At 45.9% G+C, this 15745-nt stretch overlaps 1 protein-coding gene across 3 annotated transcripts in view; it reads left to right on the top strand.

The window, feature by feature from the left end:
* The window catches only part of LOC147121710 (centrosome-associated protein 350-like), a 106318-nt gene that overhangs the window by 20774 nt on the left and 69799 nt on the right, over positions 1-15745 (top strand). For all 3 annotated transcript variants that reach the window (XM_085982152.1, XM_085982153.1, XM_085982154.1), the window contains exons 3-9: positions 11-243; positions 850-1013; positions 1545-1655; positions 4304-4435; positions 5895-6061; positions 6860-6982; positions 11473-11642. In XM_085982152.1, coding sequence (XP_085838278.1) covers positions 11-243; positions 850-1013; positions 1545-1655; positions 4304-4435; positions 5895-6061; positions 6860-6982; positions 11473-11642 — 1100 coding nt within the window. The remainder of the gene's footprint in view (positions 1-10; positions 244-849; positions 1014-1544; positions 1656-4303; positions 4436-5894; positions 6062-6859; positions 6983-11472; positions 11643-15745) is intronic.

Genomic DNA, 15745 nt, shown 5'->3' with positions numbered 1-15745 from the left:
GTGCTTCCAGTGTCCAATCGGAGGCCTTGAAGCCCAAGAAAGCAGCAACCACTTTGTCCTTTCAGTCTGCTGCCAGCTCTCTATCCCAGAGGCCTTTGCAGAACGACACGGCGACAGCAGCAGGAGATGGGACGAGGCAGTTGGCCACTGATGCCTTCGTGCCTTCACCTTCTCCAACCTACAGGCCGCACATTGCTGACATCAGTGTTATAGGAGCCAGACCCACCGCATCCTCAGCTGCAGGTTGGTGCAATGAAGTAGCTTACATGAGCCTCGGTTGTAATGGTGACCCCACCCTCCGGTGGAAGTTGAGAGGGGTGGTGCGTGTTTCCCTGGTGTGAATCCGTTGGACGCGTTGTCTCGTGCGTGATTTGTCTTTAGTAACTGCTTCCCGCCATTGGTTCATCCCTCACAGCTTTGTTTTTTTTTTAAGTTGTGCAGTGGGAAACCGATGTGGAGAGAAGGGGGGAAGAGCGTGGCAGGAATGGTGAGGTATTGTGGGGTGTGTGGGACACGCAAGTAAAGAGTGATCAGACCCTGTATTTCAGCACTTTGTACATAATGTAAAACATATTTTGAGAGATTAGTTGTAAATGGTATTGCCGTGAATGATCAGCTTCATGAAAGTTTAAAGCTACATTGGGTTTGGATCTTCTGCACTCTTTGGCTGTCACTCTCGTCCCATCCAATTCCCTAGAAATTACTAAGCAGTTCCCAAAATTAATTTTGAGTCCTGTTTCTGCAGGGGTTAAGGGTCTTTTCCCAAGTCTGAAGCCAGCATTCTCCAATGCATTGTTTGACTAGTTGTAAAAATCTGAGCGCTCACTGTTTTCCTTTTGGTGATTGCAGCCTCCATGCTCAGCTCCCCACTAACTCTCCAACATCGTATGACAGCTGAACTCACTTACCTGGATGCTATAGAGGAGTCTGTCCGACAGCTCTCTGAGATAGAGAGGACCCGGGGGATCGCACTTGCTCAACAGGAGAGTGTGTCGTTGGCTCAGATCCTGAAGGTACTGGTCTAGGCCTTTGTTTTGTTCAGAACTGCTATTATAAAATGTTTTAAATGACAATGGCTGTAACCTCTCTCAATGCAAGAATTATTCCAAACCAGGCAGAATTCCCCCACAAAGTTCTTGGCTAAATCAGGAAAAACAAAGATAATTTGTATTATGCTGCACCAGAAAAAGGCCCTAAGTCTGCAAACATCAGAAACTAGTCTGCACATAGCTGCACATTCAAACTCTGCTGATAAAAAGGCAAGCTGAGCTTGCCCAGGTTTCCAAGAAACTGCAGTCTTGCAAAGTTTTGAGCCAATATGATGCTATTATGGGGGGCCATGTTTTTTTTAAAAAAAGGAAATCCCAAGCCCAGGGATAAAATATTGCCATTTGGCATTGATGAGTTTTGAGGTGCCTCGTATTCCAAACGTTGGGTCCCTACTGTTTGGGCGCTTGCAGAGCCGAGGGTTAAATTTGCACAAGTGCAGAGTGGTGTTATGTGGAGTCACTGTTCCTGGTTCATTGACTGCTGTTTGTGTTCAGGCCCAGCAACAGAGACACGAACATGATATAGCCTTGCTGAAGCTGAAGGCTGAACAGGAAACGGTGGCAAGTCAGAGACAGCTAGAGGAGACCAGACAGAAAGCTGCACAGGTACTTGAGCATGTTACAGGTGTCTGGAAATGTAACTAATTCAGGGTTGGACTGTCCTCGACATACAACAACGAGATTGCATTTCTATAGTGCCTTTAACATAGCAAGCCCGCCTCTCCGTGTTAACCCCCCCCCCCCCCCCCCACCCCAGAGGAGGCATAATCCCGAAAATGGATGGCAAGCCAAAGGAGGAGGTATTGGGGGTGATCAAGGAGATGTGTTTTTTGGAGGTTCTTAGAGGAAAGGGAGGTGGAGAGTTGGTAGGGTTTAAGGAGGGAATTCTAGAGACTGGGGCTTAGCCGGCTGAAGGCACGGCCACCAATGGTAGGGTGAAGGGAGGGGAATGCACAAGAGCCAGTGTCAGAGGAACGGAGATTTCAGAGGTAGGTTGTAGGGCTGGAGGGAGTTAGAGATAGGGAGGGGAGAAGCCATGGAGGGATTTGAACACCAGGATGAACATTTTAAAAGCAAGACGTTGGGGGACTGGGAGCAATGTAGGTCAGTGAGCACAGGGATAATGGGTGAACGGGTCTTGGATTAGTAAACTTGGAAGGTTAGAGGGGATTCTTGTCTTTTTACGAGATAGTTCAGATGATGCCCATGTGCCCCAATATGCTGTGTCTTATGAGACAGACAGCTTAATCACTCCAATCCATGCTGTTGGTATTTAGTTGCAAGTTCTTGCTTATGCCTATTTTAGCAGCTTGAAAATAACTGCAGAATAGTTTATTTTGAGAACTTCTGCATGAGCCGACTATTCCAGTGCTCTGGCCGGACTCCCACCTTCCATCCTCCATAAACTGCAGCTCATCCTAACTCGCACCAAGTCTCGTTCACCCATCATCCGTGTGCTCGCTGACCTACGTTGGCTCCCAGTCCAACGCCCCGAATTTAAAATTCTCATCCTTGTGTTCAAATCCCTGCAAGGCCTCGAACCTCCCTTTCTCTAACTTCCTCCAAGAACTGTTATTCCAATTCTGGCCTTTTGTACATCCTTGATTTCCTTTGCTCCACCATTGGCGGCCGTGCCTTCAGCTGCCTCGGCCCTAAGCTCTGGAATTTCCTCCCTAAAGCTCTTTGCCTCTCTACACCTCTCTCCTCCTTTAAGATGCTCCTTAAAACCTACCTCTTCGGTCAAGCTTTTGGCTACCTATCCTTGTGTGGCTAGGTGTCAAATTTTGTCTGATAATGCTCCTGTGAAGTGTCGTGGGATATTTTACTGCATTAAAGGCGCTATATAAATGTAAATTGTTGTTGAGTCAGTTTTTCGTCAATGTGAGTATTCTTAATGGCCTCCTCTTGTGCTGTAAGATTCTATGATTATTATCTGAGTGCAAAGGTTATGAGTTCAAGCCCCACTCCATGACTTGAGCACATAATCTGGGCTGACACTGCAGTGCAGTACTAAGGGGGAGTGCTGCGTTATCAGAGGTGCCACCTTTCAGGTGAGACATTAAAACAAAGCCCAATCCACCTGTTCAGGTGGACAGACTAGATCCCATGTTACTATTTGAAGAAGAGCAAGGGAGTTCTCCTAGCATCCTGACCAATATGAATACCTCAACAAAAATAGATGGTTGTATTTTTTCGGATCTGTGCACAAAATAGCTGTCACGTTTCCAACATAACAACAGTGACTACACTTCAAAAGTACTTAATTGGCTGTGAGGTGCTTTGGGAAATTCTGAAGATGTGAAAGGCACTATGAAAGTTGTATCTTTTTGCACTTTGTGCTTCAAAACATTCTCAGCCGTGGAAAACACAGTGCAAAACTGCCTCTAATCAACGCTACATTCGCAATCTCATTAGTCAAACCCACAAGGTTGATGGGGTTAAAGTTGAGGGAGCTTTGGAGCATCCACTTAGCCAATAAAGCAAATTGGATAATGAAGATAAATGTAGACTACAGCCTTTTTTAAATTGTTCTGGGGATGTGGGCGACACTAGCAAGGATACTTTTATTGCCCACCCACAGGTCACCAGAATTATTGAATTCGGTTTCACAACTTACCATAAGGACACAGGAACAGGAGTAGACCATTCAGACCCTTGAGCCTGTTCCACAGTTCAATGAGATCATGGCTGATTTGTACCTCAAACCCATTTACCTGCCTTTGCTCCATATCCTTCAATACCCTTCCGTAACAAAACTCTGTCCATCTCAGTCTGGAAAGCTCCAATTGACCCCCAGCATCCACAGCCTTTTGGGAAGAGAGTTCCAGATTTCTGCTACCCCTTGTGTGAAAAAATGCTTCCTGATTTCACTTCTAAATGGTCTGGCTCTAATTTTAAGCTTGTGCCCATGATGGGGTTTCTACTCATGATCTCCAATACCATAACTACTGGGCTACTGTGCCCATATATGGCATTCGCTAGCGGAGAGGGGGAGACTTTGTATTTTGATTATAAAACAAAGCACATAATAGTGAGACTTGTGTTGCATGATGAAACTTGACAGCAAGGACAAAGCAGTGTGTTTATTGGACCAAAAGTCAATTCCACATTGTATTTTGATAGTTGAACGTCTCTTGGAAGTGCTCTCTGCTGTACTGTTTAAAGTAACTATGGTATCAATTGCTGGTTATTGAGGATGATTGATACAACACTGGTGGATGTGAAGGCTTCTCTTTTGTTTATTGTACATTCAGGCGCATGCAGAGAGTCTGCAGCAGTTTGCACAGACACGCCAAGAGATGCTGCAAGAGTCCACGAATAAAATGATGACTCAACAGGTGGAAGCCGCTAGGCTGACTGCGGACACAGCACGTCAGATCAAAGAGGTACACGGAACTTTATTTTATCCCACTCGGTAAAAAGATCCTTTCCCCCGATCTAGTGTAAAACCGCATACATTTCAGTATTTTGAAGGGCTCGCTCACTTGTGACTACGGCATTGGCTGACCTGTTACAACAACTTGCATTTATATCGCGCCTATAAAGCCGTAAAACGTTCACAGGAGCATCAACAAACAAAATTTGCCACCTAGCCACATAGATATATTAGGGTAGATGACCAAAAGCATGGTCGAAGAGGTAGGTTTGCAGGAGCATCTTAAAAGAGGAGAAAGAGGTGGAGCAGCGTAGCGGTTTCGGGAGGGAATTCCAAAGTTTAGGGTCCAGGCAGCTGCAGGCACAGCCGTCAATGGTGGGGCGATGAAAATCAGTGACGCACAAGAGGCCAGAATTGGAGGAACGCAGAGTTCTCAAAGGGTTGTAAGGCTGGAGGAGGTTACAGAGATAGGAAGGGACAAGGCTGTGGAGAGATTTGAAAACTCCTAGAAACACTAGGATGAGAATTTTTAAATTTGAGGCGTTGCTGGACCAGGAGCCAATGTAGGTCAGCGAGTATAGGAATGATGGGTGAATGGCACTTTGTGCAAGTCAGGGTACGGGCAGCAGAGTTTTGGGTGAGCTAAAGTTTATGGAGGAAGTTGGGAGGCCGGCCAGGAATGCATTGGAACAGTTGAGTCTGGAGACAACGAAGGCATGGATGAGGCTTTCAGCAGCAGGCGGGCTGAGGCAGGGGCGGAGACGGGTGATATTGCGGAGGTGGCAGAGTTTACTGAAGGAAAAGTTTTTAAAATAATTGTTCAGGGGATGTGGGTGTCGCTGGCAAGGCCAGAGTACAAAGTGCACAAGAACTGTGTGGGTAGAACTCCATTTCTTCTTGTGGGAATTGTCTTCCCTTCCATGACTGCATGGCTGGGATTGGTAGATCGCCTTCTGAATCAGGGTGTAAACCCATTGTTTTCGCTCTGTTCACACTTCAGACCACCAGTGCATAGTTGGCATCTTGCTACCCTATGGAAAAAGGGTAACTTTAAATGTAACCAAAAAACTTAATATCACAGTGGTCAGACACTTGAACTTTTAACCTCAGATACTTGAATTTAACTGTGCCATTACTGTTAGTTACTATTTCTGAGAGGAAATGATTTTTTTTTACGCAGCGAGTTATGATCTGGAATGCACTGCCTGAATTGGTGGTGGAAGCAGATTCAATAGTAACTTTCAAAAGGGAATTGGATAAATACTTTAAAAGGAAAGTATTTGCAGGGCTATGGGGAAAGAGCAAGGGAGTGGGACTAATTGAATAGCGCTTTCAAAGAGCTGGCACGGTACAATGGGCCGAATGGCTTCCTTCTGTGATGTATGATTCTGTGATTTCAAAAAGTAAAACTGGAGGTCCAAGTTGCATTCTAATCTGTGCTACACTGATGAAAGGTTCTTTCTGTTTAGATGACCGAGTTGGCCTGCGTGCAGATTGTAGCGGGGTCCCCGACCGTCGTGGCCACAAACCTATCGCGTGGCGTGGCTGCTGCGCCGATGACAGCGCTGTTGGACCAACAGAGGCAGCAGCATTCGGATTTCATGAAGCAGCTGCGAGCCAGGGCTGAACCGGATAGGTAAGGCGCTCGAACACTGCCGCACTCTGATCAATAAAATCAAGCCTCACAAATTTAATAATCTGGGGGGGGGCTTGTTGCTGATTGCTCTGATTTTAGAGATTGTGCCTACTACTGCCATGTGTAGTCATGAAAATGGTCAGGCCCTCTACTGCTGCCTTGTGTTTTTGTCCTGAACTAAATTGGAAGGATTGAGAGGTGTGCTCAGTTAGGTTATTATTCTTTTGCCTCTAGGACCTTGCTTCTTAAACGAGTTTGATGGCACGTCACCTGTAAAATGAATTTAGCAGTCTCAACATAGTTGCCAGTGGCTGTGGGTCTACAGCAAAACTGTACATAATTTGGCACAAGTTGGAACGAAACTGGAAAACATCACTGTGGCGAGAGTGATCATTGGCATGTCTGAATGATCGTTGGGGCAAGGAAGCGTGAGCCTTGATGGCTGCAAGCTCAAGTTCCCAAAAATAAATAAAAGTGCTTTTACAAAACGTGTTTATAATGCTTGTCTGCGTGTCCCCTTGTGGAAGACCTGGTGTAAAGGGGCTCTAAAGAACAGGATTGATAGCTGAAGTCCGCTAACGCTGTCTGTACAAGGGATAAAGCAGGGACCTTCTGGTCTGCATAGCCCAGTAAGTACCACACCACATGATGTCTTTACCCACTGAACCTATGGGGGAGGAGACCCACTGAAGTAGCTTTCGGTGGGAAAAACTGTGTGCATTATTTTTAACCATGGCTGGGAGAGATTGAGTTAAATGACGTGGGAATGAACTAACCAGTTATTTTCTTTGTAAGCAGAAAGGGTGAGAGCAACCTAACATCCGCTGGTCCTGTCGAGAAACTGCCCGATTCTAAAATTCACTACTCTGCTTCATTAGACAGCCTGTCTGAGTCGTCCAGATACAAACATCATGATCGAAGGTGTGATTTCTATATTTACAGTAACTGCTTTTACTAAGTGTAAATTGACTTCTAAGCAGAAGACGACTTCAAAATAATAAAATATCTAATATCCCCCAGCTCCCACCCACCTCCTCTCCTGATGGGGTAGTGTGTCCCTGGGGCCAGCAGCTCTCCAATAGCTTGCCCGATCGGGCATTCTTTGTGTTAGGGCTGAGTGCCAGCGTGCTGGCTGAATTGATCCTGTACTTGCCTGAAGTCCGAGGCACTTCCAACAGGTGAGGTCACTGGATATGTTCAGGTGCAGGAGCCCTGGCTGATCTATTTTTATTTCTTCTTATTGCCCTGACCCAGCAGTGCTGAGGTCAGTTGTAACATCTCAGTCTCTGCCTTAACTGAGATTAGCCAATCAGGACAATCTGAAGTGCAAACCTGGCACCTTCAGTTTGTCAGCCTTCCTGCCAGGCTGTGTTTCACCAGCTGCTCCGCACAAACTGCCATGGTGGCGGTGTGGCTCACATCACCAAATCACAAATCAGCCCCTCGCCCTAGTCCTCCTGGTACCTTCTCCACCGAACAACTCACCTTATTCCATTCCTCATGACGCTCCTTTCAAATCCTCACTGGCTACCGTCCCACCCCGGGTTACTCAGCAGGATACTCAGTTCTTCTGGCCCCATATCTTCGCCCCACCATTAGCTGCCGTACCTTCAGTTTAGGGCCTACACCCTGGGATTCCCTCCTTGCTGCCTTCCACATCTCCACCTTCATTAAGACCCTCCTTAAGCTCCCTGTGGTGCTTTTCTATGTTAAAGGTGCTATATAAATGTAAGGATACCAGAAATGTGAAGGAATACCTATCAGGAAAGGATAAACAGGCTTTGGGTCTCTTTTCTCTTGAAAAGAGAAGACTGAGGGGGTGACCTAACACAGTTCTTCAAACTTATGAAAGATTTTGATAGAGTAGATACTGAGAGAATCTTTCCACTTGTGGGGAAGAGCATAACTAGAGGCCATCAATATAAGATAGTCACCAAGAAATCCAATAGGGAATTCAGAGGAAAATTCTTTACCCAGAGAGTAGTGAGAATGTGGAACTCGCTACCACAGGAAGTGGTTGAAGCGAATAGTATAGATGCATTAAAGGGGAGGCTAGACAAGCATATGAGGGAGAAGTGAATAGAGGGTTATGCTGATAGTTAGATGAGGAGGGTCAAGTGGAGCATAAACGCCGGCATGGACTGAATGGCCTGATTCTGTGCTGTATATCCTATGTAACCCTATGTAATATGTAAAATTGCTGTTGTAGCAGAGGACGTGGTACTTTTCCCAACTCTGACAGAGGGGACAGCTGTTCAATTGAACCTGACACGAAATTATACCTATTTTATAGTTGAATTGCAGAAATACATTAGGGTATTGGAGGTTGTTTTTAGAATGGGTCACTGGGAGGGATTTGGCTAAGCGCGAGCCTTGGGGCCATAGGAACAGGAGTAGGCCATTTAGCCCCTGGAGCCATTTAATGAGATCATGGCTGAAATGCGACCTAACTCCATGTACCCACCTTTGGCCCATATCCCTTAATACCTTTGGTTAACAAAAATCTAGAAATCTCAGATTTAAAATGAACAATTAATCTAACTTCAATTGCCATTTGCGGAAGAGAGTTCCGAACTTATTCCAACCTTTGTTTGTTGAAGTGTTTCCTAATTTCACTCCTGAAAGGTCTGGCTGTAATTTTTAGGCTATGCCCCCCTAGTCCTAGATTCCCTAACCAGCGGAAACGGTTGCTATCCACCCGGTCTGTTACCTTTAATATCTTGAAAACTTCGATCAAATCACCACTTAACCGTCTAAATTCTAGGAACTACAACCCTAATTAGTGTAATCTCTCCTCATAATTTAACCCTTGGAGTCCGGGTATCATTCTGGTAAACCTACGCTGCACTCTCTCCAAGGCCAATATATCCTTTCTAAGGTGTGGTGCCCAGAACTGCTCACAGTACTCCAGGTGTGGTCTAACCAGAGTTTTGTACAGCTGCAATGCAACTTCTACCCGCTTGTATTCTAGTCCTCTAGATATAAAGGCTAGCATTCTCTTAGCCTTTTTGATTATTTTCTGGACCTGTTCATGACATTTTAATCTATGTACCTGGACCCCCAAGTCTCTTTGGACCTCCACTGTTTTTAGATTTTCACCATTTAGAAAGTACCCTGCTCTATCCTTTGTAGGTCCAAAAGTGCCTACATTGAAACCCATTGGCCACAGTTTTGCCCATTAACTTAAACTATCAGTATCCCTTTGTAATTTTATGCTGTCATCTACAATGCCGCCTATCTTTGTGTCATCGGCAAATTTGGATATATGACTTTCTATGCCATCATCGAAGTCGTTAATAAATACTGTGAATAGTTGATGCCCCACACAGATCCCTGCGGGACACCACTAGTCACACCCAGCCAACTAGAGCACCTACCCATTATCCCTACTCTCTGTCTCCTGCCGCTCAGCCAATTTCCTAACCGGGTCAAATCTTGCCTTCAAGTCCATGGGCTTCAACGTTGGTGAACAGTCTCTTATGTGGAACTTTATCAAATGCCTTTTGGAAGTCCATATAAATAACATTCATAGACATTCCCCTATCTACTACTTTAGTCACCTCCATAAAAAATTCAGTCAGGTTTGTCAGTAAGGCCTACATTTCACACATCCATGCTGGCTCTCTCTGATCAGCTGAAGATTTTCAAGGTGTTCAGTCATCCTATCCTTAATTATAGACTCTAGTAATTTCCCAACAACAAATGTTAGACTAACTGGCCTATAATTTCCTAGTTTCCCCCCTCTCGCCATTCTTAAATAGCGCAATTTTCCAATCTAAAGGGGCGGTTCCTGAATCAAAAAGTTTGAAAGATTATAGTTAGGGCATCTACAATGTGCTCACCTACTTCCTTTTAAACCGTGGGATGGAAACCATCTGGTCCTGGGGATTTGTCACTGTTTAGTGCCATTATTTTCTTCATTACTGTTATTTTGCTTACGTTAATTGAGTCCCTGTCCCTGATTCAGTATTGGTGTCCTTGGGATTTCCAGCATGCTGTCCTCTTCCTCTACTGTAAATACTGCCGCAAAGCAATTATTCAACGTGTCCGCCATTTCCTTATTATCTTTAACCATATCACCGATATCGGTTTTCAAGGGGCCAACATTGCTCCTGAATAGAATAGCAAAATACTGCAGATGCTGGAAATCTGAAATAACAACACAAAATGCTGGAAACACTCAGCAGGCCAGGCAGCATCTGTGGAGAGAGAAACAGAGTTAACGTTTCAGGTCTGGGACCCTTCATCAGAAATGTTAATTCTGTTTCTCTCTCCACAGATGCTGCCTGGCCTGCTGAGTGCTTCCAGCATTTTCTTTTGCTCCTGACTACCTTATTTTTCCTAATATAATTGTAAAAATTCTTTGTGTTGATTTTGATATCCCTTGCAAGATTCTTTTCATACTTCCTTTTTGTAGCTCTTACTATCTGTTTTGACACACTTTGCTGTTCTTTGTATCTTTCCCATTCGCCAGGATCTGTGCTATTTTTTTGTATGCTTTTTCTTTTAGTTTTATGCTGTCCCTTACCTCTTTAGTCTTCTGGGCGATATTGGATCAGCCAATATTGGGACAGAGGTAGAACGGTAAGTGTGAGGTGGTACATTATGGTAGGAAGAATCAGGAGGCCACATACTCCTTAGAAAATAAGTGCCTAAATGGGGTAGAGGAACAGAGGGATCTGGGGGGTACAGATACACAAATCACAAAGCACTTTAAAAAATTTTTTAAAAAGGCCATTTAAAAAAAAAGCAAACAGAACACTGGGGTTCATTTCTAGAGGGATAGAATTGAAAAGCAGAGACGTTATGTTAAATTTGTATAGAACCTTGGTTAGACCACACTTGGAGTACTGTGAACATTTCTGGTATCCATATTATAAAAAGGATATAGAGGCACTGGAAAAGGTACAAAAAAGATATACTGGAATGATACCAGAACTGAGAGGTTACACCGATCAGGAAAGATTGAACAAGCTGGGGCTCTTTTCTCTAGAAAAGAGACTGAAGGGTGATCTGATAGAGGTCTTTAAGATTGTGAAGGGGTTCGATAGGGTAGACGTAGAGAAGATATTTCCACTTGCGGGCAATACCAGAACTAGGGGCCATAAATATAAGATAGTCACCAATGAATCCAATAGGTAATTCAGGAGAAACTTCTTTACCCAGAGAGTGGTTAGAATGTGGAACTTGCTACCACAGAGTAGTTGAGGTGAATAGCATAGATGCATTTAAGGGGAATAAACACATCAGGGAGAAAGGAATGGAAGGATATGTTGATGGAGTTAGATTAGGAAGGGTGGGAGGAGGCTTGTGTGAAGCGCCAACACCGGCAGAGACCTGTTGGGCCAAATGGCTTGTTTCTGTGCTGTAAATACTGTGTAACTACGTTGATCCCTGTGTCCTTTCTGTAGCAGTGGCAGCAGTCGGCAAGACAGCCCCTCCTTGACCTCCTCTGAGAAAAGAGCAGAGAGCAGAGCCTCCCGTCATGAGAAGGGAGATAGCTCTATTGAAGAGGAGGTGCACACGGCAGCTGATGACTCGATCCGCAGTGACAGCGTGCCTTCATTACCTGATGAAAAAGGTGAGTTCCTTGACCAGAAATGAGCAATCCTCTTCTCTCCCTCCACTCTTCAGTTAGATGACCAGAATCAAGAAAGTTCATTATTGCCACATTTGTGTTCCTTCCCCATCCAAAGTAAAACGCACTGCTGTGGGTCAAATTCTAACCACCTACACTGGCACTGGTTTAGTTTGGATTCCATGAGCCAGCTGCCTGCGTTTACACTAGTAAATCCAGCTCCATTTTCCCGGTTTTCCTTGGGTCTACGGTTCTGTCGTTGGGGTAAGGAAGCCAGATTTGATGGTGCCAGCTCACAGATGCCAGTCTCCCAGATTCCAAGCTAAATGAACACAAATAGTTCCAGGAAATCTGAACTTCTAAGTGTCATATGTCCCTTGCCGTCATTGTTGCTGGGTCAGAATCCTGAGTGTAGTGTATGTACTTTGCAGAAGGAACTATATTCTGCAGCCCCTGTATACTGCAGTACCAGTAGTGACCACCCCTGTATATAAGCCTGTGTAGTAACTTTGCATAGTTAGTTCCCGTTTGTCTCCACTCAGTAAAGACCTGTTATAACCAACTCCTGCAGTCCGTGTCTCAATTACACAAGGACATAATACTGGCGACGAGCAGATCCGAACTTACCTACAGTCTGCACCACCTCATGGGGATCCATCCCTGAAGCGAAGTTGTCAGAGGTCGAGGCCAGAAGGAAGAAAGAAAAAAAAAATCAGAAGAAACGGGCGTCGACCGTGGGCAACCGCCTCTGATTCATCGGAGTGAAAGATTTGCAGGAGAGGCTGTCGAGAGCGGGGCTTGGTTATCCTGTCGATGGTGTTCCAGCTAATCGGGCTGGTGGCAGGCACTGATCCTTCCTGGGCTGCGGCGGGCTAGAGCTCGATCGGGTGGCTTTTCATCGGGGCCGAGCAGTGTTGTCGGGAAGAGGAGAGAGGGTGGAGCACACAGGGCGCGGCCGGTGCTACGAAGCCGGGGAGCGTACAGACCCGAGAAGAGGGAGGAAAGTGTCCCGCAGGGTTGCTCTGACGATGGGGAAATAAAATAAATTAGAAATGCAGAAAGCCGCGAGGAGCTGCAGTTTGCCACGGGAACCGCGGAGAGCGGCGTTAGCAGCGCGGGGGGGAAGTGCGCGAAGTCCATAGGGCGTCGCCATCAAGGCATAAAACGCCAGCAACAGCGCTAGCAGCAGCGGAGAAGACTGAAGTCGCGGGAGGCGCCATTTTGTTAAATCGGGGAAGAAGGCAAAGCGCGGTAGGCGCCATCTTAGATTTCCAAGATGCCGAAGACTGGCAATATCACTGCCTTCGATAATGCAATAAAAGACTGGACCACGTATGTGGAAAGAGTCGAAGTATATTGCGAGGCAAACGAAGTAGCCGATGAGAAAAAGGCATCGGTACTACTAAACTTAATGGGCGCAAGAACGTACGGCCTATTGCGGAACCTGATTACTCCAGCCAAACCGATGGCGAAGAGTTTTAACGAAATTGTTGATATCCTACAGGAACACCTAAATCCTACACCGCTGCTGATAGCAGAAAGATTTAAATTCCACAGGAGAAATCAGCATCAAGATGAGAGCAATGCTGATTACCTTACGGAACTACGCAAGCTATCAAAGCACTGCCAGTTCGGAGCAGGACTGGCAGATACCCTACGGGACAAATTTGTCTGTGGGCTCCTGAGTGAAGGAACCCAAAAGAGGTTACTCTCAGAGAAAGAGCTGACGCTAGATAAGGCTTTCAGCGTGGCAGTATCGTAAGAAGCAGCAGCAAGGGGAGCTGCGGAAATACAGCAAAAGCCACAGGAATACGGCACCCACGAAATGACACGGGGATTTGAAAAATGTTATCGCTGCGGCAGAACAACCCGTGACCAGAAGGACTGCTGGTCCAAGGACAAAATATGCAGGCAATGCGGAAAGATGGGACACATTGCACGAGTTTGCAGGTCTGGGAAGAAGACTAACGACAACAAAAAGGCTACTAAGGAACAGTACAGGAAAGTACAAAAGGTGACGGACAGTAGTTCCGAAGACCAGATGAGCGATAGTGAATCCGGGAACAAGAGACTAAGCTGTCTCAAACTTCACAACGTAATCGCAAAAGAGGATCACCGAACCATTTGGGTCACCCTCACGATAGCAGGGTCCCAAGTCAAAATGGAATTGGATACAGGATCAGCCCTGACCGTCGTGAATCGATGAGACTACGAGCGGCTATTCTCACACATACCCTTGAAAGAGACATCCATTGTCTTGAAGACGTATACAGGGCAAAACGTATACCCCAGAGGGAAAATAAGGGTGCCTGTCGAATACAACGGCAAGGAAATACAGAAATTGTATCTGTACATACTGCAAGATGGTGGACCACCGTTATTGGGACGTGAATGGATCAGAAAGATAAGTTTAGACTGGCACTCCATTCAGGCACTGACGGTGGCTGGTAAAAAGGATGACGACGTCACACCTGGACGATTGTCAAAAATCTTAGCTAACGCCAAAGAGGTATTTCAACAAGAACTGGGAACTCTTAAAGGCGTAACCGCCTCGATAAAAATAGAAGAGAATGCAATTCCCAAGTTTTTCAAAGCAAGACCGGTTCCATATGCAATTCGCCCAGCCGTTGAGGCAGAGCTGGAGAATGCAGGCGTGTTATCTAAGGTAGACTGGAGCGAGTGGGCGACACCCATCGTTCTTGTCATGAAGAAAACGTTAAACAATAAGTCTGAGGAGCCAAGGAAGGTTCGCATCTGTGGGGACTTCAAGGTGACTGTGAACCCAGTCCTTCACACAGTACAATATCCTCTCCCGAGGATAGAAGATATTTTCGCCTCACTATCTGGAGGGAAGCGTTTTACAAAAATTGACCTAGCACAAGCATATTTGCAGATGGAGGTTGAAGAATCCTCTAGGAAGTATCTCACGATAAACACTCACAAAGCCCTTTACCAGTATAATCGACTGGTATTCGGAGTAGCATCAGCTCCGGCGATGTGGCAAAGAGCGATGGAACAAGTCCTGCAAGGGATTCCGGGGACTCAGTGTTACTTGGACGACATCCTAGTGACAGGTGAAGATGACAGTGAACACCTTGCCAACCTAGAGCAGGTGCTCACTAGACTAAGAGAACATGGGCTACGAGCCAATCGCCCCAAGTGCGAGTTTTTTAAGAAACAAATATCGTATTGTGGCCACGTGATTGATGAAGAGGGGTTACATAAGTCCCCTGACAAAATTGAAGCGGTAGTTAAGGCTCCAGCGCCTGAAAATGTGTCGCAACTGAGGTCATTCCTCGGATTGGTGAATTACTACCATAAGTTTTTGCTGAATTTGTCCACAATTCTGCACCCACTGAACGCCCTACTACAAACTGGAGTAGCATGGAAATGGAGCGATGAATGTAAGTGGGCCTTTCAGAAGAGTAAAGACCTAATCACTTCAAGAGAAGTATTGGCTCACTACAACCCATCACTACCGATAAGACTGGCGTGTGATGCTTCTCCCTACGGCATTGGAGTGGTACTGTCACATAAATTCCTTGATGGTTCAGAGAGGCCGATAGCTTTTGCGTCACGCTCGTTAACTTCAGCCGAGCGTAACTACGCCCAGATTGACAGAGAGGCCCTCAGCCTGGTGTGGGGGGTGAAGAAGTTGAATCACTACCTGCACGGTCAGAAATTTACTCTACTAACTGATCATCAACCTCTTGTCTCCATTTTCAACCCTCAGAAGGGCGTCCCGATAATGACAGCACAACGGCTACAGAGGTGGTCCCTTTTCCTAGGGGCACACCAATATGACATCGAGTACAAAGGAACTAAACAGCATGGGAATGCTGATGGATTGTCGCGCCTACCGTTGCCGACGGTGGAAGAAGCACCTGCAGTGGATCCAGTGGAGATATTCCACTCGACTATAGTCGAATGTCTACCTGTGACGAATGCAAACATAGAAAAGGAAACACGAAATGACCCGACACACTCCTGGGTCTATGATTTAATGGTGAAGGGATGGCCAGCACATGGCGAGCCACTGTTGCCAGCATTCTCGCCGAGAAGAGAACAGCTGTCAGTGTGCAGAGGAACTTTGATGTGTGGATCCA

This window comes from Somniosus microcephalus, chromosome 3, assembly GCF_052327205.1.
Source record: "Somniosus microcephalus isolate GS21.2 chromosome 3, FLI_Smic_1.0, whole genome shotgun sequence".
Lineage (NCBI taxonomy): Eukaryota > Metazoa > Chordata > Chondrichthyes > Squaliformes > Somniosidae > Somniosus > Somniosus microcephalus.
This window is presented reverse-complemented; position numbering and strand designations above follow the sequence as displayed.